This window comes from Phasianus colchicus, chromosome 28 (assembly GCF_987193195.1).
Source record: "Phasianus colchicus chromosome 28, bPhaCol1.hap1.1, whole genome shotgun sequence".
NCBI lineage: Eukaryota > Metazoa > Chordata > Aves > Galliformes > Phasianidae > Phasianus > Phasianus colchicus.
Window position 1 is genome coordinate 323,779 of NC_143463.1, and position 24,904 is coordinate 348,682.

At 53.3% G+C, this 24,904-nt stretch overlaps 3 protein-coding genes and 1 long non-coding RNA gene across 5 annotated transcripts; 2 read left to right on the plus strand and 2 right to left on the minus strand.

Annotated features, from left to right (window-relative positions):
- Window positions 1-1,641: 1,641 nt before the first annotated feature.
- On the plus strand, window positions 1,642-6,963 carry LOC149914701 (zinc finger CCCH domain-containing protein 11A-like). 2 transcript variants are annotated; one of them, XM_090126128.1, is made up of 8 exons: window positions 1,645-2,829; window positions 3,184-3,378; window positions 4,020-4,143; window positions 4,621-4,683; window positions 4,935-5,021; window positions 5,311-5,649; window positions 5,956-6,032; window positions 6,154-6,963. In XM_090126128.1, the coding sequence occupies exons 2-8, from the start codon at window positions 3,325-3,327 to the stop codon at window positions 6,208-6,210; spliced, it is 801 nt and encodes a 266-aa protein (XP_089982254.1). In that variant the 5' UTR covers window positions 1,645-2,829; window positions 3,184-3,324; the 3' UTR covers window positions 6,211-6,963. The 2 variants fall into 2 exon arrangements, with proteins under 2 accessions (XP_089982253.1, XP_089982254.1); XM_090126127.1 differs by having other exon boundaries at window positions 1,642-3,378.
- A 2,740-nt stretch (window positions 6,964-9,703) lies between these two features.
- On the plus strand, window positions 9,704-12,751 carry LOC149914702 (uncharacterized). The gene is made up of 2 exons (XM_090125822.1): window positions 9,704-12,008; window positions 12,720-12,751. Exons 1-2 carry the CDS (start codon window positions 11,378-11,380, stop codon window positions 12,749-12,751), a joined length of 663 nt encoding a protein of 220 aa, XP_089981948.1. The 5' UTR covers window positions 9,704-11,377.
- A 223-nt stretch (window positions 12,752-12,974) lies between these two features.
- LOC149914703 (uncharacterized) lies at window positions 12,975-14,163 on the minus strand. The gene is made up of 2 exons (XR_016460277.1): window positions 13,872-14,163; window positions 12,975-13,159 (listed from the first exon to the last, which is right to left on the minus strand). It is a non-coding gene; the product is annotated as an uncharacterized LOC149914703 (long non-coding RNA).
- A 5,913-nt stretch (window positions 14,164-20,076) lies between these two features.
- Window positions 20,077-24,531, minus strand: LOC149914704 (uncharacterized). The gene is made up of 3 exons (XM_090125823.1): window positions 24,521-24,531; window positions 22,672-23,274; window positions 20,077-20,640 (listed from the first exon to the last, which is right to left on the minus strand). The coding sequence occupies exons 1-3, from the start codon at window positions 24,529-24,531 to the stop codon at window positions 20,370-20,372; spliced, it is 885 nt and encodes a 294-aa protein (XP_089981949.1). The 3' UTR covers window positions 20,077-20,369.
- Window positions 24,532-24,904: the final 373 nt, after the last annotated feature.

Below are 24,904 nucleotides of genomic sequence, written 5' to 3' on the forward strand. Positions count from 1 at the left end.
CAGCTGTTGAGCCCACCGATTGGCACAACCGCATTAACACATGATGGGCACGTAACTTGGACATCAGGAACGTGACTTCAAAGGCTTCAAAGCATCGGGAATGTCTCCTTTGGAGAGAGACTGAGAGGTTTGGGCTTGTTGAGCCTGGAGAACAGAAGGCTCATGGGAGACCGTGTGGCTGCCTTTCAGTACACGGGGCCTCACAGATCACCCTTGCTGAGGGTGAGCACTATTCCCTCATCGAGGACATTGATGAAGATGTTGAACAAGACCGGACCCAGCACCGACCCCTGAGGAACACCGCTGGTTACAGGTCTCCAACCGGACTCTGCACCGCCAACGATGACCCTCTGCACTCTGCCAGTCAGCCAGTTCTCAACCCACCTCGCTGTCCACTCATCTGTCCACACTTCCTCAGCTTTGTCATAAGGATGTTGTGGGAGACGGTATCAAACGCCTTGCTGAAAGCAAGGTAGACTACATGCACTACATCCACCCAGCCAGTGACAACATCGTAGAAGGCTACCAGGTTGGTCAAGCATGCCCTCCCCCTGGTGAACCCTTGCTGATTACTCCTGATAACCTCCTTTTCTTCCAGTTGTCTGGAGGTGGCATCCAGCACAAGCTGTTCCATCACCTTTCCAGGGACAGAGGTGTGCCCAGGTGGCCAAGAGGGCCAACAGCATCTTGCATTAGAAATAGCGTGGCCAGCAGGAGCAGGGAGGGAATCATCCCCCTGTACTCAGCCCTGGTGAGGCCACGCATTGAGCACTGTGTTCAGTTTTGGGCCACTCGCTACAAAAAAAGACATTGAGGCCCTGGAACGTGTCCAGAGAAGGGCAACAAAGCTGGTGTGGGGTCCGGAGCACAGGCCTTACGAGGAGCGGCTGAAGGAGTTGGGGTTGTTCAGTCTGGAGAAGAGGAGGCTCAGAGGAGACCTCATTGCAATCTACAACTTCCTGAATGGAGGCTGTGATGAGGAGGGGTTTGGCTTCTTCTCACAGGCAACAAACAGGACCCGAGGAAATGGCCATAAGTTGTACCAGAGGAGGTTTAGGTTAGACATAAGGAAGAACTTGTTCTCTCAGAGAGCAGCCAGGCACTGGAATGGCTGCCCAGGGAGGTGGTGGAGTCGCCGTCCCTGGCAGTGTTCAAGAGGCATCTGGATTAGGAGTTACAGGATATGGTTTAGTGCTTGTGGTAGCAATGGTGATGGAAGGATGGTTTTTTCTCCTTTCCTTTTTCTTCTTTTCTTCCCTTGCTTTCCTTTTTTTCCTTTTTTCATTTTGTTTTCTGTTTTCCATCTTTTCTTTCCCTCTCCCCTTTTCTTTCCCTCTCCCCTTTTCTTTCCCTCTCCCCTTTTCTTTCCCTCTCCCCTTTTCTTTCCCTCTCCCCTTTTCTTTCCCTCTCCCCTTTTCTTTCCCTCTCCCCTTTTCTTTCCCTCTCCCCTTTTCTTTCCCTCTCCCCTTTTCTTTCCCTCTCCCCTTTTCTTTCCCTCTCCCCTTTTCTTTCCCTCTCCCCTTTTCTTTCCCTCTCCCCTTTTCTTTCCGTCTCTTTTCATCTCTTCCCCTTTCTTTCCTGTTTTCATTTCTTTTGATTCATTTTGTTTAGTACTTTCTTACTTTTCATCTTTTAGATTCCTTTCTAAAAGAAAAGATAGAATGGGAGACAATAATTAAAGAAACAAAACCTGCTTTGAAAGCCATGGGGCCGGATGGATTGAACCTTGGGGTGCTGAGGGGGTTGGCAGACGTGGCTGCCAAGCCGCTCTCCATCATCCTTCAGCAGTCCTGGCTAATTGGGGATGTGTCCTGGCTGTCCCTGAACGTGTTTAAAGAGCTCTGGATGTGGTGCTCAGGGACATGATTGAGTGGTGGGTTGTTAGAGTTAGGGGAGTATGGTCAGGTTGCGGTTGGACTCGATGATCTTTCAGGTCTTTTCCAACCTGATCCATTCTATGATTCTATGGATTTAACAGCAGCGTTCTTGTGGGAGCTGCATTGAAACTTGCAGTGTCTCTGGGTCCCCAGAATTACTTTCTCCAAGCTGATTCGTAGGTGCTGGCACTTCTTTAAAGCAAGAGCAGCTGCTGATGGGAGGAAGGTAGTTCAAGCTCATGAGCTCTGCAGCATCTCCCAGGATGGTACCAGAGGAGGCAGGAATGATATTGCAGAAGATGAGAAGCTCCCCAGCAGGAAGCCAGAAACCCTGCGGGAGAGTCGGAGCACATGTGGATGCCCAGGAGGTAATGCAGCCCCAGTATTTGAGAAGCGCGTGGCCAAGGAGCTGCGGCCCAAGAACAGAGCTATTCCGCCTTTGCAGAATAGCTGGCATCCCAAGAAGGACTCGTCTGTCCTTGTAAAAAGCAGGGGGAGGGCACGTCCAAATGCTTGCTGGTTGCTTGGGAGCTCAAATCCTCCAAGCTGGAGGCAGCCTGGGGGTAACATCTCCTTGGTCCGATTGTGCAGCACCTGAGCAAGAACTGGCTGCATGAGGGTCATCTTAATTTCTCTGTTCTTTTACTTAAATAAACCCGTTGGGAGACCGTGGTGTTGGTTTCCTAAAATTTGGATCTGGGAGGTGAGCACGCCCTTTGCTTATGATGGAAGCACAGAAGTGATGCGGGCACTCGCTGAGGTCACAGTCATCGCCGAGGTGGGAGCGTTTGTGGCACAGCCGGTGAGCAGAGCTGGTGCTCTGGTGAGTGTGCTGCACGCAGAGACTGAGCTGTGAGCTTTCCTTGAGAGATCACCCTGCGAGAGCCCGTCGGAAGCACCGCTGCGGCGTGTGCGTGAGCTGGGCACAGCTCAGGCTGAGCAAGCCGAGCAGGTGAGCTGGGTTTGGTGCTGGGTGGTTGCCGGGAGGTGTCTCAGCAGGAAAGCTGGGCTGGGGTGGGCACGCTGCATCAGCCCTCATCCCGGCTGGCGGTGAGACAGAGGGAGTTTTCTTCAGGACAGCAACACCAGCCATGTGCTTCAAGGCGCGTAACTATTGAGGAGATGGAGAACGCTTGCTGTCAGAAATCATGGCAGCTGTACAGGAGCTGGGTGTATTTTGGGGACAGTCCTTGTAACCAGCTGGTTTCGAGACATTGCCCTGCCCGAGAGTCTAAACTGCACAGCAGAAGAATGCTGGGAAAATGCTTCTTCCACACTGTTTTTCACTTGCTGGTTCTTTCCTTAGGGTTCCTTTTTCCTTTCCAAAAGGAGATTTTGGGGATCGAGGCACTTGAAGAGAGAGTGAAGCCAGCTCTTTCCAACAGTGCGGGCAGTCCCTGTGGAGAGGACCCCGGGAACTTGAGCTTCCCCTGAGACGTTCCCCAGCATGTCTCAGCAGGGAGACGGACGCAGTTGCCATCTCTGCTTTGCGCGTGGAAAGGTATGGCTGGGTTTCTTTCGCTTGGGTTTCTCCTTTCTCTGGTTTTGGAGGGGAAGGGGTGGAGCAGGGGGAGCCCTGCTGGTCCTTTGTTAGCTCAGTAAGCAGCTGGGTTGTGCACTTGCAGCAACAGGACAGCATTGCCAGGCTCCTTAACCTGCTGGGGCAGGGTGGGATCAGAGAGCGGGCACTGCCCTCCTGCCAGCTGCACCTGGTTATGGTTTGCCAGCTGCCCTGGGTTTCTGCTGAGAAGTTTGTTCTAGCTGCCTGCAGTAGTAAAGGGTGGGGAAGAAATAGTGGTGAAGAGCTAAGGCTGTGTACGGTAATTTTGCATGGGTTGAACTGTGGCACCTGAAGTCACTGTTTCCCTCGGAATAATGCTGGTGTTTGCAGGTGTGTTGGTTTAACCCCCCGAAGTGATGTCTGAGAGCGCCCGTCTTCTCCACCTGAACGATGAGAAAGCTGGATATGCCCAGAAATTGCAGCGCGTGCAGATGTTGTGAATGCGCTCCCAAATGTTTCCGTTAGTGATAACTAACGTCTCAGCACTCTGATACCCACCTCTGGCACCATCTGGAACGCTGCATCTCTTTGCAAACGTTGGGTGGCCGTTTCCATGGCCCTTCCTTTATTTCTCTCCTCAGAAGCAGCGCGGTGCAGTTCCCTGTGCTAGGGAGCAGCACCCAGCAGGCTGCCAGAGATCCAACAGCGCCTTGCAGCGCACAGAGGGACGCGATGGGGACGGACCATCCTTAGCACCACGCAAAAGTGAGTCTCTGCAGTCCTCTGTCATGAAGTATGGAAGAATGCATTTTAAGTATTACTTCTGAGCGGTGCAGCACTGCAGGGATGTCCGGTAACCATGGTGGAAGCATTAGAGAGGCCGACAGCAACAGATGGCAGCAGTGAGACAGAAGTGTGTGTGTAAGTGGTGGTGCTCAGAGCTGAGTGCATTCCCTGTAGGGACAAAAAATCCGTGCCTCGACTTTTGCAGCTGATAGCGTTTTGTGTGCTGACGCAGCTTTGCTCTGCAGCATGCAGAGCTGTCAGGCAGACTGGGGTTCCTCTGCTGCCACCTGAGCGGGAATGAGAGCAGTAGTGCTTTGTGCAAGCGCACTGCAGTTTAAAGATCAGTTTCTGTTCTGGCTGTAGAAGAGTGTCTTTTGGTTTTTGTGGTGGACGTGGGCTAACAGGACAGTGCTGCTCCTGGTGTCTGTGAAATCAACACACAATCTGTTGTTGTAGGGACGGAGCCTGCGCGTCCATGGAATGGTGCTGGGCTTGGGGGGAAACGGAAAGCCTCCCCAGGTAAGAAGCTCTTGTGAGCTGTGGTGTGGGTACCTGCCTCTAAATAGGGCTGCATGAAGGGCTGTGTGGGATGGAGGAGAAAAGAAGGGGCACTGCAGATCTGTGCTGACTGCAGAAATGGCACAGCGTTGTAGCAGCAGAAAGGCCAATTGAAGAAACTACGCTTGAGGAGCAGAAGTTTGTGGTTGGCTGTGCTAAAATGCTCCTCCAAAGAGATGCTCTTCATGTCTTTCTTGTTTCCTTTCTGACAGAAGCTGATGCAAGCAGGCTTGCAGTGAAGCGCAGCCTTGCAGGAAGCCAGGGGAGGAGCATGGAGTGTGGCACAGCCCCCAAGAGAGGTACAGACACACAGCAGCATCTGGGTTTGGTGCACTGTCTTTCTAGTTAGGCTTTCTGTCTGTCCTTTCCTGGGACTGCTGTCGTTGCGTGTTGCTTGAGATCTTAATCCCTGGGGATTACAGTTGCCTTTCCTGTCCCAATTGGAAATGGCCCACAGTTCAGCCAAGATCCCAAGGTCCATTGCTGTGAACACTCGAGAGTTCCTAGCATTGTGGCCCATTTTGCAGACCGAAGGCAGTGTGTGACTCTCTTTTAATCTTGCTGCTTCCCCTTGCTTGATTTGAACAGGGAGAGGTGCTGAGCCAAATGGCAAGATGTACGCGAAAGCTCCTCTCCAGGCTCCAGGAGGGCTTCCTGGAACAGCAGGTCCCAGCAGAGGGGAAAGACCTTCCCCTGCAGTTGACAACCACTCCCTCTCCAAGACCATGGCTGCAAGAAAGCGCAAGGGAGTGGAGGAAGAGGAGCAAAAAGCAGAGCTGTGGCCTGCCAAGAAACAAGTGAAGGTGGAGCGCGATGGGGAGAAGGCTCAGAGCCCACATCAGAGCAGAGGCGGTGTGCCAGCTCCAGCAACACACCCTGGGCCTGCCCCAGCACCGACTGAGCGGTTCCGGACCTCAAAGCGAAGAGGTAGGAAGGTGCTGCAGCTGCCCTGGTGAGGTGCTTCCCTTATCAGGTGCATGGAGTTTGCTTAGGATTTGCTTTGCTTTCTCCTTCTCTCTGCGGAGAGGGGAAAAGAGTAGAAGGCTGCCGAGTCCAATGGCAAGGAATTGCCAGAAAGTGTAACCCTCTCTTTTCCCATGAAATCCATGACGGCCTTCTGCTTGTCCCACTGGAAATACCCTTCCCTGAGAGGCTTCCTAGCCTGTTTTCATGTACCCATGTTTCCGCGGTTTTGCTGTTGACAAACTGAATTTCTCTCCTCTTTCTCTATAGCAAGACGACAACGACAAAAAGAGAGGAGAGCAGAAATGAAGAAGGCTGCTCTGAGAGCTGCCGCTGCACGTGCAGAGGTGAGTCCTCGGTGAGCACAGACACGGCTCTTGTTGTTCTCTGTCTGTCAGACGTGAAGGGGATTGTAGAATGCTGGGGGAAGCGGTGTCCTACTTTGACGCTCGCTTTCTTTCTTTCCAGTCCTCCACAATGAACAGCCTTGTGGAGATGATGGAGAAGCTGCAGCTGAAGGACTGAGTGGAGGAGCATCAGAAGGCAGCGGCTTCGTGGCAGCAGCCCAACTTGGCACTCTGGTTGCAGTCCATCAATAAACAATTGGAGCTTTGTTTTCACAAAGAGCGCACGGCCTGATTTGTCCAGTGGCACTCAGTGAGCTGCTGCACCACCTCCTCGTTATTCCACTCGCGGCGCTGGGTCAGAACTCCCACATCTCCATCAGGGGATGCTGCAGGTTATAGAAGCAATGGATGCACCAGTCCTTGGCCCTGCCCATAAACGCACTGCCTGCAAAGCACGTGCACAGAACTGCGAGTAGCACGGCCTGAGCACAGGCGCGCTGAGTTAGAGAACAGCTGTCTCGAGCTGTCTGAGTTTCTCGGGGCAGCACTGAGCAGAAGTGAGCGTGTGCCCCTCACCCTGCAGGCGTCTCTGTTGGGGGAAGAGAGGCTCCGCCGGCTGCCTGATCCCGGAAGGCAGAGGTGTTCTCCTGACTTCTCTGCAGTGCTACCTTGCCTCATTGTCCCCCCTCTCTTCAGCCGTTTTGATGCTACTTTTCATCCTTGGGGCAGAGCTTGAGTCACTCTCATCATCGCACAGCTTTGTACTGAGCGGTGTGGAATTTTCTGGCTTTGCTCTTAAAAGCCTAGGCTGAAAACTGCAGCGTGCATGCTTAGTTTACATGGGGACATGGGGGGGGACATCCCCTAACCCCCATTATCGAAAAATAAACCTTAATTGCAAAAGTGAGGGGTGTCAACCCCCGACCCATGGGAACAAAGTGGTCCGTGGGGGTGACACTGTGGGGGTGTCCTAATCTCCAGTACATGACACCACCAGGGTGCCATGAAGGTGTCCCCAACTTTGGTGGTGTGACAGCACGATGCTGTGTCCCCACTTCTCTAGGAAGTCCTCCAGCTGGTTACAGTGTCCCCAGCTTCGGCTCAACGTCCCCAGGGGGTCCTTTTGTCCCCTCTGCATGACGGTGACACCCGATGCTGGCTGCCGAACGCGACACCCGATGACGATGACACCGCGTCACGGCTGTGCCACGCTGGTGTCACACAGTCCCCTCTGGTGGTGGCACAGAGTTCACCACCGTGCGTGTCCCCATCCTCATGTCAGACGATGGTGACAGCGCCAGAGGACTCCAGTGTCACCAGGTCCAGCTCTAGGCGGGCCTGGAGGGATGACAAAGAACAGTGAGAGGCTCAGTGACAGCATGGTGACAACGCAGAGCTGCCTGTGCCTGGCCCCATGCGGTGGTCAGAGTACAGGGAATGGTGTCACCCGATAGATGGTGGCACACAAGTGATGGTGACACCAGATGACGGTAACAACAGTGACAGCCAGGGATGGGGACACTGCGTCACGGCTGTTCCACATCGAGGTCACCCTGTGTCACGGTGTCACCTGAAGACAGTGACACTCAACGACTCCCACTGGCATCCAGTGAAGGGAAGAACCAACAATGGTGACACCACCGACCCCATGTCACACCCACAGCAGACCCCACATGTCCCCCGACTGTCCCCAGCTCCCCTCCCTGTACACTCCTCGTCACCTCTTCAATGAGGATGGCACCGCTCTGCAGTTGTGCCAGTCCTCTTCTTGGTTGCAAGTGTCCCATTTGGTTTTGTCATCCAGTATTTTTGGGAGAAAACGTGTGGTAGTTCTAAGAGAAAGGGTATTTCTGGGAGAAAATATCCTCTTTTTGGAAGAGAAGGTGAAATTTACCACTGAAATGTGGTATTTCTGGGAGAAAATGACATACTTGAGGGAGAGAACTCGGAAATGGTGGGAGAGAATGTCTTCTATTCGAGAGCAACTGTGGTATTTTTGGTGTGACGACTGGTCCTTTGGGGAGAAAATACGGTAAATATGGGAGAAAATGTCCTCTTGAGGAGTGTCAAGTAGTACTTTTGAGAGAAAATGTCAGGTATTTCTCAGAAAACTGCTGTTTCTGGGAGATAGTAGCATCCTTGGTTGGAAAATGACAGGTGTTTGTGAGAAAGCTGGTATTTTGGGAAAAAAGGCCGTATTTTTAAGACGAAGCTGGTATTTCTGGGGGAATATGTCCTGTCTTTGGGAGAAAAGTGGTCTATCTTGGAGAAAATGTCATGTATTTGGGAGAAAACTGGTCTATCTGGAAGAAACTGCCATTTTTCTGGGAGTAAGTGTGATCCTGAGGAGCGTCAAGTAGTATTCTTGGGATGAAACGTGAGGTATTTCTAAGCGTAGTGGTATTTCTGGGAGAAAATGTCTTGTTTTGGGGGGAAAAGATCACATGTATGTGAGAAAGCTGGTATTTCTGGGAGCAAACGCCATATTTTTAGGAAAAAATGGGTATTTCCCGGATAATCGGTCACATAGTTAGGAGAAAAGTGGTCTATCTGGGAGAAAATGTCCTTGTTTTTTGGTGGAAGAGATCATGTGTAGGGGACTAAAATAGTGTTCCCGGATGAAAATGTCACGTATCTGTGAGAAAAGTGGTATCTGTGGGTCACAGTGCTGTTCCCCAGGGGTCGGTGCTGGGGCCTGTCCTCCTCAAGATCTTTCTTGATGAGCTGAGGGCACTGAGCGCACCCTCGGGAAGTTTGCGGATGACACCAGGCTGGCTGGAAGTGTGGATCTGCCTGGGGGTAGCAAGGCCCCACAGAGGGATCTGGACAGGCTGGAGAGCTGGGCTGAAGCCAATGGGATGAGTTCCAACAAGGCCAAAGGCCAGGTCCTGCGCTTTGGCTGCAACAACCCCAGGCGACGCTACAGGCTGGGGGCAGAGCGGCTGGAAGATGCGTAGAGGAAGTGGACCTGGGGGTGTTGATGGATGCTGGGCTGAAATGAGCCAGCAGTGTGCCCGGGTGGCCAAGAAGGCCAATGGCATCCTGGCCTGCATCGGGAACGGTGTGGCAGCAGGAACAGGGCAGTGATTGTCCCCCTGTCCTCAGCTCTGGTGAGGCCGCACCTCGAGTGCTGTGTCCACTTTTGGGCCCCTCACTGCCAGAAAGACATCGAGGCCCTGGAGCGGGTTCAAAGAAGGGCGCCAAGGCTGGCGAGGGGTCTGGAGCACAGAGCTCACGAGGAGCGGCTGAAGGAGCTGGGGTTGTTCAGTTGGAGAAGAGGAGGCTCAGGAAGACCTTACTGCTCTCTAGAACTACCTGAAGGGAGCTTGTAGTGAGCTGGGCTTCGGCCTCTTCTCTCGTGTCACTAGTGCCGAAAAACAACGTTATAACCCACAAATGTCAGTGTTCTCCCAAATACATGATGTTTTCTTCCAGAAAGATCACTTTTCAATCCTAAATATGACAATTTGTTCAAAAAATGCGATATTTTCTCCCGGAAATACAAGCATTCTCCAAAATCCATGATATTTTCTCCCAGAATGCCAGCTTTATCAGAGATATATGAAATTTTCTTCCAAAATTATGATATTTCCTCCCAGAAATATCAGTTTCCTTAGAAATACTTCACGTTTCCTCCAAAAAATACAACATTACAATACCCCCTCTTCCCCATAATGTGTTACTTTCTCCAGGGAGTCACAGTTTTCTTAGAAATACCTCATGTTTTCTCCAAACAATATGACATTACAGTCCTCAGTATGACATTTTCTCCCAAAAATAGGACATTTCCTCCCAGAAATACCAGTTATCTTTACAAAAATAGGACTGCAGCCATTGGAGATCTGCTGGAAGGACAGACGGCCAGCTCCAGGAGCTCCAGGAGGCTCCTGGAATGCAGCCATGGTCACTTTGTGCTCCGGGCGTTGGGCAGACCGACCAGAGGTGAAGCGTGGCTGGATCTGCTGCTCAGCAGTGCGGAGGAGATGATGAGTGAAAGGCGTTCAGGTTGGGGCAGCCTGGCTGCAGTGAGCACGGCTTGTGGGGTTGGTGATCCGAGGGATGTGGGCATGGCAAGGAGTGGGGCAGGACCTGAGCTTTGGGACGGCGAGCTTTAAGCTTTCACGGGCTGATGGCCCAGATCTCTGGGGATCTGTCTGTAAAAACAAAGATGGTGAGCAAAGCTGGCTGCTCTTCAAGGCTGCCTTCCCTTCTGAGAGCACAAGAGCTCTCTGTCCCTCTGAATAGAAAGCAGAGGACGCAGGAAGCCCATCGGCTCGGCGCAGACCTGCTGGGCAGCTGGGGGCAAAGCAAGGAGCAACGAGCTCTGCTAACAGGCCGTGTCACCTGGAGCAATACAGGGCTAACAAACAGGCCGTGTCACCTGGAGCAATACAGGGCTAACAGGCCGTGTCACCTGGGAAGAATACAGGGATGTCTGGACCTGCAGACGTGGGATCAGGAAACACAAGGCGCAGAACTGAACTTGGAGAGGGACGTGAAAAACAACAGGAAGACTTTCTACACGTGCATTGGCCAGAAGAGACAGGTCAAAGCAAGTGTGCCTCCTTTGTAAATGTAAAAGGAGAACTGCCTGCAACAGATGGAGAGAAGGCTGAGGTACAGAATGAGTTCTGTGCCTCGGTCTTCACTGGCAGCCAGGATTCCAGAGTTTGTCACGTCCCTGAGCCCTGCATCCATAAACCTCCAGGTGGGGACCGGGGTGGTAAATACCCCCTGCTGTGAGGGCAGAGCAGAGAGACTGCCTGATGAGATTGAACGTGTGCAAGTCTATGGAGCAGATAGATGGTGAGATGTGAGACTGAACGTGTACAAGTCTATGGGCAGGATGGCGTGCATCTCAGGGCTCTGAAGAAGCTGGCTGCCGAGCTGCTCTCCATCATATTTGAGAAGTCGTGGCTGTCAGGTGAGGTCCCGGATGCCTGGAGGAAGGGTCACGTCACTGCCGTTGGCAAGAAAGGGAGCAAGGAGGACACGGGAACTACAGGCCGGTGAGTCTCCCCTCTGTGCCTGGGAAGATGATGGGACAGATCCTCCTGAATGACATGCTCGATCACATGAGGAGTGAGCGTGTGATCCGAGACAGCCAGCACGGCTTCAGCAGGGGAAGTCATGCTTAACCAATCTGGTGGCCTTCTGTGATGGAGTGATGGCATCGGTGGACAAGGGGAGGGTGACCGATGTCATTTCCCCGGACTTGAGCACGGCCTTTGACACGGTCCCCCACCACATCCTTATCTCCAAACCGGAGGGATGTGGATTTGATGGGTGGACCACTCGATGGATAAGGAATTTGTTGTAAGGCCTCAGACAAAGAGTGGTTATTAATGGCCCTATGTCCAGGTGAGGCCAGTAACGAGCGGCATCCCCAGGGCTCTGTCTTGGGACCGGTGCTCTTTAGCACCTTTATCAATGACATGGATGGTGGAATCGAGTGCACCCTCAGCAAGTTTGCTGACGACACCAAGCTGAGCGGTGCAGTTGACACGGCTGAAGGAAGGGATGCCATTCGGAGGGACCTCGACAGGTTGGAAAGGCGGACCCGGGTGAACCTAATCAGGTCCTACACAGCACAGTGCAAGGTTTTGCACTTGGGCCGGAGGAATCCCAGGCATCCATACAGACTGGAAGGAGCGGTCCTTGAGAGCAGCCCCGTGGAGAAGGACCTGGGGGTCCTGATAGATGAAAAGCTTAGAATGAGCCAGCAGTGTGCCCTTGCAGGTGGGAAAGCAAATGGGATCCTGGGCTCCATCAGAAGAGGGGTGGCCAGCAGGGACAGGGAGGTGATTGTCCCCCTCTACTCTGCTCTTGTGAGGCCCCATCTGCAGTACTGCGACCACGTCTGGAGCCCCCAGTACAAGAAAGACAGGGAGCTGTTGGAGAGGATCCAGAGGAGGGCCACGAAGATGATCAGGGGACTGGAGCACCTCCCTTATGAGGACAGGCTGAGGGAGCTGGGCTTGTTCAGCCTGGAGAAAAGAAGGCTGCGGGGTGACCTCATTGCAGCATTTCAGTACCTAAAGGGAGCCTACAAGCAGGAGGGAAGTCAACTCTTGGAAAGGGTAGAAAACTGCAGGACGAGGGGAAATGGTTTGAAGTTGAGGGAGGGAAGATTTAGGGTGGATGTCAGGGGGAAGTTCTTTACAGAGAGAGTGGTCAGGTGCTGGAACAGCTGCCCAGAGAGATTGTGGATGCCCCATCCATCCCTGGAGGTGTTCAAGGCCAGATTGGATGGGAACCTGGGCAGCCTGGTCTAGTGTGAAATGTGGAGGTTGGTGGCCCTGCATGTAGCAGGGGGGTTGGAGATTCATGATCCTTGAGGTCACTTCCAACCCTGGCAATTCTGTGATTCTCCTATTCTGTGTCTTCTCCCTGATGCCAATTGGAAGTGATATCCTTTAGTCTTCAGTATAACAGACATTCTGTGACTGTGCTTTAAGACAGTCTCCCTTGAGCGTTTTAGTTGTGCTTGTTTAGTGCTCGTAAAACCAACTGTGCAAGTGCTGCTCTCCTCCCCATTGTGAGGGGATTGCTGGCAGGAGCTAAGCAGTTCCCACAGGCACATCCAGCAAGGAGCTGCCGTGGCAGATGGGCGGGTGGAGCAGCTGTCTTCCAACCTGTCCACTGCAGCAGTTGGCATTCTGTAAGCTACTCTTCCCCAGTTTGCAGAACCAGTATCAAAAGTTGATACTCTTTTGTGAAAGAGTAAATGGGAGTTGAAAAAAGAGGCAATATGACATTCCTGACTGCAGATAAACAACAGCACAGATGCTGGTCACCGCCGCAGAAAAAGCTGGACTTGTTAATGAAGCAGCTTATCCATCTGTGCTGGGATTTTGTACAGCTGACCTCACCTGCCTCTCATTCCTTGCCATCGCCCCCTTTTTCTTCTAAGGTGAAAAAGACAGCCTTATTCTTTGCGAGTCTGTAATTGTGATCGTTTATTGATTGAGTACCACCAGATAAGACATGGAGTGCCAAGTTGGGCGGCACTCGCAGCGCTGCCCTGTAACACTACACACTGCAGCTGCTGCCTTCTGATGTTCTTCCTCTCAGTCCTTCAGGTGCAGATTCCGCATCATGGCCACAGGGCTGTTCATTATAGAGGACTGGAAAAAAACAAAGCAAGTGTAGAAATAGGAGAGGAACAATCTAGGGAGAGCTTACTAAGAAAGTCTGAACAGTAAACTTCCACAACAGCCCCATGCAGAACAGCAGGTTACTGCCATTCAGATCACTGACATTACTTCCCATAACACACAGCTTAGCTGCTGTCCCCTCCCTTCCCTACCTGAGCTGCGTGCCCTTCCTTTTCCCTACCTGAGCTGCTGTCCCCTCCCTTCCCTAGCTGAGCTGCATGCCCTTCCTTTTCCCTAGCTGAGCTGCATGCCCTTCCTTTTCCCTACCTGAGCTGCATGCCCCTCGCCTCCTTTTTCTTGGTGCTCTTGCCTTTTCCTGCTACTCACTCCCAATCTCAACACTTGCCTGCTCTGCTTGCTGCTCTGACAAGTGCCTCTTAACTCTGCTCGCAGCTTCTCTCCTTCTGCATGCCCTTCTCTATTCCCTTCTCGTGCCCTTCAGGCTTCTGCTCCCCTTGCTGAGCAAGCCCATGCCCGGTAGCTCCCCTTCAACCTCCTCCGCCCTTTGCCTTTCTCCACACAGATGCTTGCTTCTGGCCAGCACTCCTGCCCGCTGCCTAGCCCACAGCCCGCATCTCTTGGGGAGACAGCAAGGTGGCCTGGAGCTACCCACACCTCCTCCCGGGCACGGCTTCTCAGCTTTGCTTCAAGCCCACAAAAAGCCCCAAGGAGCTCCTCTTACCTTTGGGCTCAGCTTCTTCTCCTGCCGTGCAGCTCCTGTGCCAGGCCGGGGCTCAGCTCTTCCCACACTCCACCATTCCTGCAAGATTGCTTTCTCTCATTCACTGCCTTCCTTTGCTTTCCTTTGCCCTGCTACCCTTAGCTTCCCTACTTGCTTTCTCCACATTTACGTGCACCGCTTTGTACTTCTGAGTCTCTTCTTTGCCTCTTCTTTCTCTATTTTCCCTTCAACCCTCCCCTCCACTTCCCCTTCCCGCAACCCTCCCTCCCATTTTTCCCTCCCCTCTCTCCTCTCCCCCCTCCTTCCCTTCCCCTCCCCTCCCCTCCCGTACCCCCCCTTTTCTCCCTTTCCCCTCCCCTTCCCCCTTGCCTTATGGCAAACTCACCTTTCCTGCTCTTCACTCCCTCCTTCTTCATTCTCCTGCCTTTTGCTGCTACTCTCGCCTTGCTTTCCCTTGCTGTGCTCTGCTTTGCTTTCTCTACATTTTGGCCATCCAGTCTTTTCTCAGCTGTTATTCTTGACTGTTTACTTGGCTTTTTTCTTCTTTTCTCATTTCTTTTTTTTCTGACCTTTTTGGGCTTTTTTCTTTTTCTTCTTTTTTTATGCTTTTGTTTCTTTTTTCATTTCATTGCACTTGTTCTTTTTTTTTTTCCTCTTTTCTTTTTTTTTTTTTTGTTTTCATCTATTTTTTCTCATTTTCATCTTGGTTTTTTTTTTTCATTTTCACTCTTTTTTTCTTTTTTTTATTCTTTTTCTCTTTTTTTTCATTGCACTTTTCTTTTTTATTTCATTTTTCTCTCTCTTTTCTCATTTTTTTCTTCTTTCATCTTTTTCTTTTTCATCTTGGTTTTCTCTTTTTGTTTTCCATTTTTTTTTCCTTTTTTATTTTTTTCCTTTATTACTTTTTTTCCCTTTCTCTTTTTACTTTCACCTTTTTTTCTTGTTTTTCATTTTTCTTTTTTTTTTTTGTTTTTTTTTTATAATCATAGGTACTCCTGAAACCCCGTTTAAGCCCTCCCTACCCTCCCCATTCTTTCTTTTCACCCTCACCTCCCCCCTTGCCCTATCCTACCATTCCCTTGCCTGCTCTTCTTACCTGAGCTGCTGTCCCTTCCTTTACCTACCTGAGCTGCTTGTTCCAAAAATTACCTAGCTGACCTGCTTGCCCCTCGCTTTCCTAGCTGAGCTGCTGGCCCCTCTCATTCCCTACCTGAGCTGCTTCCCCCTAACTTACCTAGCTGAGCTCCTTGCCCCTCGCTACGTACTTGAGCAGATGTTTGCTCACTTGGCTTCCTTACTGGTTGTCCCCTCACTTACCTACCTCACCTGCTATCCACTCACTTTCCTAGCTTAGCTGCTGTCCCCTCCCTTCCCTACCTGAGCTGCATGCCCTCCCGTCTCCCTACCTGAGCTGCTGTCCCCTCCCTTCCCTACCTGAGCTGCATGCCCTTCCTTTTCCCTACCTGAGCTGCTTGCCCCTCGCCTCCTTTTTCTTGGTGCTCTTGCCTTTTCCTGCTACTCACTCCCAATCTCAACATTTGCCTGCTCTGCTTGCTGCTCTGACAAGTGCCTCTTAACTCTGCTCGCAGCTTCTCTCCTTCTGCATGCCCTTCTCTATTCCCTTCTCGTGCCCTTCAGGCTTCTGCTCCCCCTGCTGAGCAAGCCCATGCCCGGTAGCTCCCCTTCAACCTCCTCCGCCCTTTGCCTTTCTCCACACAGATGCTTGCTTCTGGCCAGCACTCCTGCCCGCTGCCTAGCCCACAGCCTGCATCTCTTGGGGAGACAGCAAGGTGGCCTGGAGCTACCCACACCTCCTCCCGGGCACGGCTTCTCAGCTTTGCTTCAAGCCCACAAAAAACCCCAAGGAGCTCCTCTTACCTTTGGGCTCAGCTTCTTCTCCTGCCGTGCAGCTCCTGTGCCAGGCCGGGGCTCAGCTCTTCCCACACTCCACCATTCCTGCAAGATTGCTTTCTCTCATTCACTGCCTTCCTTTGCTTTCCTTTGCCCTGCTACCCTTAGCTTCCCTACTTGCTTTCTCCACATTTACGTGCACCGCTTTGTACTTCTGAGTCTCTTCTTTGCCTCTTCTTTCTCTATTTTCCCTTCAACCCTCCCCTCCACTTCCCCTTCCCGCAACCCTCCCTCCCATTTTTCCCTCCCCTCTCTCCTCTCCCCCCCTCCTTCCCTTCCCCTCCCCTCCCCTCCCGTACCCCCCCTTTTCTCCCTTTCCCCTCCCCTTCCCCCTTGCCTTATGGCAAACTCACCTTTCCTGCTCTTCACTCCCTCCTTCTTCATTCTCCTGCCTTTTGCTGCTACTCTCGCCTTGCTTTCCCTTGCTGTGCTCTGCTTTGCTTTCTCTACATTTTGGCCATCCAGTCTTTTCTCAGCTGTTATTCTTGACTGTTTACTTGGCTTTTTTCTTCTTTTCTCATTTCTTTTTTTTCTGACCTTTTTGGGCTTTTTTCTTTTTCTTCTTTTTTTATGCTTTTGTTTCTTTTTTCATTTCATTGCACTTGTTCTTTTTTTTTTTCCTCTTTTCTTTTTTTTTTTTGTTTTCATCTATTTTTTCTCATTTTCATCTTGGTTTTTTTTTTTTCATTTTCACTCTTTTTTTCTTTTTTTTATTCTTTTTTTCTTTTTTTTTCATTGCACTTTTCTTTTTTATTTCATTTTTCTCTCTCTTTTCTCATTTTTTTCTTCTTTCATCTTTTTCTTTTTCATCTTGGTTTTCTCTTTTTGTTTTCCATTTTTTTTTCCTTTTTTATTTTTTTCCTTTATTACTTTTTTTTCCCCTTTCTCTTTTTACTTTCACCTTTTTTTCTTGTTTTTCATTTTTCTTTTTTTTTTTTTTTTTTTTTTTTATAATCATAGGTACTCCTGAAACCCCGTTTAAGCCCTCCCTACCCTCCCCATTCTTTCTTTTCACCCTCACCTCCCCCCTTGCCCTATCCTACCATTCCCTTGCCTGCTCTTCTTACCTGAGCTGCTGTCCCTTCCTTTACCTACCTGAGCTGCTTGTTCCAAAAATTACCTAGCTGACCTGCTTGCCCCTCGCTTTCCTAGCTGAGCTGCTGGCCCCTCTCATTCCCTACCTGAGCTGCTTCCCCCTAACTTACCTAGCTGAGCTCCTTGCCTCTCGCTACGTACTTGAGCAGATGTTTGCTCACTTGGCTTCCTTACTGGTTGTCCCCTCACTTACCTACCTCACCTGCTATCCACTCACTTTCCTAGCTTAGCTGCTGTCCCCTCCCTTCCCTACCTGAGCTGCATGCCCTTCCTTTTCCCTACCTGAGCTGCTTGCCCCTCGCCTCCTTTTTCTTGGTGCTCTTGCCTTTTCCTGCTACTCACTCCCAATCTCAACACTTGCCTGCTCTGCTTGCTGCTCTGACAAGTGCCTCTTAACTCTGCTCGCAGCTTCTCTCCTTCTGCATGCCCTTCTCTATTCCCTTCTCGTGCCCTTCAGGCTTCTGCTCCCCTTGCTGAGCAAGCCCATGCCCGGTAGCTCCCCTTCAACCTCCTCCGCCCTTTGCCTTTCTCCACACAGATGCTTGCTTCTGGCCAGCACTCCTGCCCGCTGCCTAGCCCACAGCCTGCATCTCTTGGGGAGACAGCAAGGTGGCCTGGAGCTACCCACACCTCCTCTCGGGCACGGCTTCTCAGCTTTGCTTTAAGCCCACAAAAAACCCCAAGGAGCTCCTCTTACCTTTGGGCTCAGCTTCTTCTCCTGCCGCGCAGCTCCTGTGCCAGGTCGGGGCTCAGCTCTTCCCACACTCCTCCATTCCTGCAAGGTTGCTTTCCTTTGGTCTGCTGCAGTTAGCTTTCTTACTTGCTTTCTCTTGATATACATGGATTGCTTTTTACTTTTTTTCCTCCTCTGTGCCTCTTTTTTTCTGTTTTCAGCACTTCCATTTTTTTTTTTCTTTTTCCATCTTTTTTTTTCTTACTTTTCATTCTCATTTTTCCTTTTGTTTTTCTTTTTCCCCGCCCCGTTGAGATTCTCCCTCTTTATCCCCCTCAGCTTGCCTCTATCTTTGCCTCCAACTGGGTCTTCTCTCTCACATTCCCTTCTAGTGCCCGGTGTCACCCCACATTACCCTCTATTTCCCTGTGCCCACACAAGCCCTCTATTGTCTCTCTGCAGCCTTTTATAACGTTACACCTCTCTATTCCCCCCCAATCCCACCCACAGACCCCTGTCATGCCTGTTTCTCTATACCACGCCTACAGCCCTCCCGCTGCTCCCTGTAGCCCCACATCCCCTTCTATCCCACCTCCATTCCCCCTACAGCCACTCATAGAGCCACAGTTTCTTAGGTCCTCCCCCAGCCCCCTATATCCCTCCCCGTAGCTCTCCCCAGCCCCTCCCGGCCCCCAATGCTCCCTATAGCACCGTGTCCCCCCGTTTCCCCCTCACAGCCCTCTGCTGCCCTAAATCCCTTTGTACCCACCCCTATCGCCCCATGTACCCCAATACCACAGCCGCTGCAGCCCCGCCTACCTCCCTATCCCCCCCCCGCCTTCCCAGCCCCTCACCCCACCAGGCTTCCTCCCCTGTCCCGGCGCCGCTCTCCGTCCCTCCCGGCTCCGGCTCTGCTGTGCTCAGCACCGCTCCCGTCGTGCCGCGGTTCCGTCTCGGTGCTGCCCGGACAGCTCCGGCGCGCAGCGGCGGTGCGGGGCGGCCAGGGCTGCGGGAGCGCCGCCGCCTGAGGGGAGAAGAGCTCTAGGCCGGCTGCCAACGGCCGTTCCCGCGCGCCGCGCCTCAGCCAATCGGAGCCGGCGCCGCTGCCGCTGACCAACGAGAGCCCGGGGGCGGGACGGACCGGCACCTGACCAATGACAGCCCGGGGCTGGGACGGTCCGGCACCTGCCCAATGAGAGCCCGCGGGCGGTGCGGCGTTGCGCTGCGCTGTTGGTGGGAGGAGCGCGGCAGGGGGCGGGCCGTGGGTGGGGCCTCGGGGTGCGCCCTACTGCTATAGGGGGTGCGAGATGGGAATGGGATTGACAGGTGGGAGGTGGGGCTTGGATGTGGGGTTGGGATATGAGGTTTGGAACTGGGCTTGGGAGCTGGGGTTGGGATGTTGGATGTGCATTGGGATGTGAAATGTAGGGTTGGGGTGTGGGGATATGGATATGGGGTGGATATGGAATGGGAGATAGGAAAATGGAATATATATGGGATGGGCTTGGGATGGACATGGGACAAACACTGAAGAAGGTGGGATGGATTGGGGATGAAATATGGACACGGGATGGGATTGGGATGATAGTGGCATGGGATAAGTAGATGGAATGGACATGGGATGCATGTGGGGATAAGGATTCGGAATGGCTATGGATATAGGGTTAGGGATGGGGATAGGATGTGGGGGTATGGATATGGGATGGGTTTGAGATGGCTGTGGGGTGGATATGATGGATATGGGATGGGATAACGTTGTGGGATACGGACGAGGGATGGCTACGAGATGGAGCTGTAGTGGTTATGGGGCCATAGGGGCGATGGGGCCAGGATGCTGCAGTCACCTCTGTCCCCAGAGTTCATCCCCAGTGTGATACATGGAGCCCCACAGCCGCTCCTCTGCCCTTTATCACTTACATGGGGAGGACATCCCCCAACCTCCATTATCAAAAATAAACCTTAATTAGAAAAGTGAGGGGTGTCAACCCCGCCCCATGGGAACAATGTTTTCTGTGGGGGAGGGCACAGATGGCTTCTCCAGAGGGCTGTCCCAAACTCTGGGGGGTGTTCACAACTCTAGGATATGACACCACCAGGGTGCCATGAAGGTGTCCCAAGCTTTGGGGTGTGACACAGGGATGTCCCCAATTTTGGTGGTGTGACATTGTCATGTGGTGTTCCCACTTCCCTGGGAAGTCCTCCAGGTGGTCACAGTGTCCCCAGCTTCGGCTCAATGTCCCCAGGGTTTTTTTTGTCCCCTCTGCATGACGGTGACACCCGGCACCAGCTGCCAGCAGTGACGCCCAAAGGTGATGACACCGCATCACGGCTGTGCCACGCTGGTGTCACACAGTCCCCTCTGGTGGTGGCACAGAGTTCACCACCGTGCATGTCCCCGTCCTCATGACAGACGATGGTGACAGCACCAGAGGTTTCCGGTGTCACCGGGTCCTGCGGTAGGCAGGTCTGGAGGGGTGACAAAGAACAGTGAGAGGCTCAGTGACAGCATGGTGACAACGTGGTGCCGCCTGTGCCTGCCCCATGTGATGGTCAGAGTACAGGGAATGGTGTCACCCGATAGATGGTGGCACACAAGTGATGGTGACACCAGATGACGGTAACAACAGTGACAGCCAGGGATGGGGACGCTGCGTCACGGCTGTTCCACATCGAGGTCACCCTGTGTCACGGCGCCACCTGAAGACAGTGACATTCAGTGACACCCAATAATGGTGACACCACCGACCCCATGTCACACCCACAGCAGACCCCACGTGTCCCCCGACTGTCCCCTGCCCCCCTGCCTGTACCCCTCCTCGTCACCTCTTCAATGAGGATGGCACCATGCTGAAGTTGTACCACCATAGCAGGGGGGACAGCTTGGGACAGTCACGGACAGCCAGGGTGACAGCGTCCAGGAGCTGTAGGACGCGGATGGGGCTCTCAAGGTACGTTGGTACGGCCCCAGGTTCCACGGTTACGGTGACAGTGAGAACTTTGGGGACAAGTGGTTGTCCGGTGTCACCCGGTGGCCCTGGGGGGATTGTTTCCGTGGGGCTTTGCACAGGGATTGGTGGGAACCATCCATTTCTGAAAGGAAGTGGCAAAAAATATACAAGAAAAGTGACATAGTATTGATTTTAATGGAAACAGACATTATTGGGGGCGATCCCACGGGGACAAAGAAGAGCGAGAATTTGTCACTATGTGAGGTTGTCCTCAAAATCCCCATTAGAGACCTCTGGAGGACTCCAGGAACGCCTGGGGACCCCAAGACACCCATGGGACATCTCCAGACCCTTCCAGAAGACAATAGGACCCTCTGAACCCACCTGAGGACCCCCCCCACATTCCACAGGATCATTCTGGGACGTCTGCAGACCCTTCTGGATGAATCCAAGGACCCCCTGGATCAATTTGAAAACCCCCTGCACCCTCCAAGTCCTCTCTGGGACATCCCCAGAGATGTCTCTGATGATGGGATGACTCCAGGACCACTCAGACCCACATGAGAACTCTCTGGACCCTACCAGACTCTACTGGGACATCTCCTAATCATCCCAGTGGCTCCTCGGAGCTCCTGGACCCATCCTGGGAGCTTCCAGATCCTTCCAGGGACCCCCAGGACCATTCTTGAGACCCCCTGGACACCCCAGGATCCCTCTGGGACATCTCCAGATCCTTCTGTATGAATCCAAGGACACCTTGGATCCACCTGGGGACCAACTGGATGCCCCAAACCCCTCTACAACATCTCCAGATTCTTCTGCATGCCTCCAGGGGTATATAGGGGGGGGCTCGTGGGGAATCTATGGGCGGAAAGGTGTGAGTGGGGCTTCTGTGAGGTGGAAAGAGGGTCTGGAGGTGGAGAAAGGTTGGAAGGGGAAACTGAGGGATTGTGGAGGGCTTCTGTGGCGTGGAAAGGGGCTCTGAGGATGGAGAGAGGGGGTTGTGAGGGGGAAAAGAGCAGAACGAGGCTTCTGTGAGTGAAAAGGGGGCCTGGGGATGGAGGGGTACATTGTGGAGGGGAACTTGAGGGGTGGAAAGGGGGCTTCTGTAGGGCAGAAAGGGGGGTCTGGGAGGGGAGGGGGGGTTGTGTGGGGGAAAAAAGGGTGAGTTGGGTCTCTGCTGGGAGGAAAAGGGGTCTAGGAATGGAGAAGGGGTGGCAGAGGAAATCTGGAGGGTTGTGGGGGGCTTCTATGGGGTGGAAGGGGAGTCTGGGGGACACCTTAGGGAAGTATTGGGGGGGAGAAGAGGAGAGTGGGATGTCTATGGGGTGGAAAAAGAGTCTGGGGGGAAACTTAGTGGCTTGTGTGGGGGAAAGGGGTGAACAGAGTTTCTACAAGGCAGGAAGAGCATCTGGGGGTGGAGGGAGGGGTGGGAGGGAAGAGCCAGGGGTTGTGCGAGGCTTCTATGGGGTCTGGCTGAGGGAAACTGGAGGTCAAAATGAGGAACTGACTCCAGGGGTCAGGGAGGAGCGCACAGGGGTTACAGGGACCTCTAGGGGTCAGAAAAAAGGGGCCAGGAGGTGGGAGGAGAAGGGAGGACACGGGACCCTGGGGGTCAAACAGAGGGGAATGGGGGGTGGTAGGAGACTCTGGGGATCAGAATGGGGGAATTGGAGTGGGGGCACTCGGGGGGAGGAGAGGGGGTTCGGGGGTCAGATAGAGGAGACTGGGAAAGGGGGGGACTCCAGGGGACAGAATGGGGAGAGCGGTGGGGGGGTGGGGGGACACCAGGGATCAGAACGGGGGACTGGGGAGGGATGAGGGATCGGGGGGGGACCCTGGGGATCAGAATGGGGGAGGCACAGAGGGGAGGGGTGGAAGAGGACTACGGCGATCAGAACGGGGGGACTGGAGGGGAGGGAGACCGGGGGGAGGGTGTAACCCCGGGGGGCACACAGAGGGACTGGGGGGTGCGGGCGATCAGCGGCAGGGGGAGAGGGGGGGAGGGCAGCGAAAGACACGGGGTGGGGGAGGCGGCGAGACGCAGGGCAGCCGCCCCCGCCGAGGGAAGCCCCGAGCACCACGGAGACCCCGCGGGGCCGAGACAGAGCGGCACGCAGCCCCCCCGCCGCCTTCACCCCGGCCCCCGCCCCGGCGCCCCCCGAACACCCACCTGTAGGAGCCGAGGCGGCGCCCGGAGCCCCGAGGCGCCCCGCACCGCTTCCGCACGGCCGCCTCCTCGGGTCGCGGCGTGATGACGTCACTCGGCGGGGACGGCGCGGCGCCGTAGCGACGGACCGGCGCTGAGGCGCTGAGGCGCTGAGGCGCCGTCGCCGTGGCGACGCCGTCGAACGGTACCGCTCCTGCGGGAGCCGCGCTGAGACGTGCCGCGTCTCCGGCTTCCCCAGAATCGCTTTCTCCAGGCCGATTCCGAGCTGCTGGCGCTTCTTGAAAGCCGAGCGCGCATCTCTGCCCGGTTTTCTCACGGCTCCTGCGGCGGCATCTCTGGCCACTTTCTCCTCCAAGGAAGAACCGAGCGGTGGCCCGGCCGGGCTCGGTGCGTGGGATGTGAGAAGGGCACAGCCCGGAGCAGGACCTGAAGAACGAGCTCAGCTCACCGCTGGCACGTGTTCTGTAGTCCCCCGGGTCCTGCAGAGCTGCGCTGGACTCGCTGAGCAGCACGGCGTGGTGCGGGGATGTAAGAGAACACAGGTGCTCGGTAGACTTGCTGGGGCAGGAAGCTCTCACTGATGCTAAACTCGCTGAAACGAAGTGACTCGTTCAGGACACGTGCCTGAAACATATGCTGGTTCTCTAGGCAGAGCTGCCGGACAGACCTGTCAGCACTGGGAATTAAGCACGGCAGTGAGATGAAGCCAATGATGCGTTCATGTAAGAGCAAGAGGTGCTTTGGAATGCCTTTATGGCTGCACAGCTCCTCGGGAAGCAGTTACACCTGCCGGCTCAATAAGAGCTGTCCCGTAGATGCTGTACAGCTGTGGAGCCTTTGCCCACCTGCACTGCATCTTTTAGATGCATCACTGAGAGGAATTGAACCAGCAAGGCTTCAGGGCTGAGCTCTAAGAATGGAAACTCCCTCAACTTTTGAAAGAGACCGGGTTTCTAAGGTCTTAAGACCTGGAGCTGGCAGGGCACACCCCTCTTGTGCCTTTCCCCCGACTGGTTTTTGGGAGACAGCAAATGGACACCCCTACAAGAAGTCTCAGGGTGTTTCCTTCTGACACTCTTATTATGGAAGTAAGAATACATTCCTGGCTCCATTTTGCTCTTGTGTCAGAAGGCAGAGATTTAAGCTACCTAAAGTCACTTTTCCACAAACGTTCCCACAGAAAGAAGCATCCAACATCTCTCTGTAGCTACGGAGACCCTGACTTCTCAACTCTTTCCAGGTATGTTTTACTGTCTCTTTCCAAATTTAGAAACGGCAGCTGTGCAGAAAAACATGCCACAGATCCTGAAGTGTGGGCCAGCGGGGAGTTTTACCCCGTCTCCTCCCTGATGTCAAACTGAAGTGATCTCCTTTAGTCCTCAGTATAACAAATGCATCCTGTGACCGTGCTTGAAGACAGTCTCCCTTGAGCATTTTAGCTGAGCTTGGTTAGCGCTCTTAAAACCAGCTGTGCAAGTGCTGCTTTCCTCCCCACTGTGAGGGATTGCTGTCAGGAGCCAACCAGTTATGCCAGGCACATCCAGCAAGGAGCTGCTGTGGCATGATGGGCGCGTGGAGCGGCTGTCTTCCAACCTGTCCTCTGCAGCAGTTAGCATTCTGCGGGTTACTCTTCCCCAGTTTGCAGAACGAGTATCAGAAGTTGATGCTCTTTTGTGAAAGAGTAAATGTGGGTTGAAAAAAAGGCAGTGTGACATTCCTGACTGCAGATGGAACAACAGCACAGATGCTGCCAGCCCCGCAGTAAAAGCTGGACTTGTTAATGAAGCAGCTTATCCATCTGTGTCGGGCTGTGGTAAAACTCACCCGCTGGCCCACCTGGACCTTTGCCCACCTGCACTGCATCTTTTAGATGCATCATTGAGAGGAATTGAACCAGCAAGGCTTCAGGGCTGAGCTCTAAGAATGGAAACTCCCTCAACTTTTGAAAGAGACCGGGTTTCTAAGGTCTTAAGACCTGGAGCTGGCAGGGCACACCCCTCTTGTGCCTTTCCCCTGACTGGTTTTTGGGAGACAGCAAATGGACACCCCTACAAGAAGTCTCAGGGTGTTTCCTTCTGACACTCTTATTATGGAAGTAAGAATACATTCCTGGCTCCATTTTGCTCTTGTGTCAGAAGGCAGAGATTTAAGCTACCTAAAGTCACTTTTCCACAAACGTTCCCACAGAACGTGGACCTGGCCTTTGGCCTTGTTGGAACTCATCCCATTGGCTTCA

Coding starts and splice junctions, on each gene's coding strand:
- LOC149914701 (XM_090126127.1), top strand. CDS start 3,325: ATGTCTCAGCAGGGAGACGGACGCAGTTGCCATCTCTGCTTTGCGCGT. Junction 5,650..5,955: donor CCGGACCTCAAAGCGAAGAG/GTAGGAAGGTGC, acceptor CTTTCTCTATAG/CAAGACGACAACGACAAAAA. Junction 6,033..6,153: donor CTGCCGCTGCACGTGCAGAG/GTGAGTCCTCGG, acceptor CTTTCTTTCCAG/TCCTCCACAATGAACAGCCT.
- LOC149914704 (XM_090125823.1), bottom strand. Junction 20,641..22,671: donor CGCCGCCTCGGCTCCTACAG/GTGGGTGTTCGG, acceptor ACTTCCTTTCAG/AAATGGATGGTTCCCACCAA.
- LOC149914702 (XM_090125822.1), top strand. CDS start 11,378: ATGGCCCTATGTCCAGGTGAGGCCAGTAACGAGCGGCATCCCCAGGGC. Junction 12,009..12,719: donor GGACAGGCTGAGGGAGCTGG/GCTTGTTCAGCC, acceptor CCCAGTTTGCAG/AACCAGTATCAAAAGTTGAT.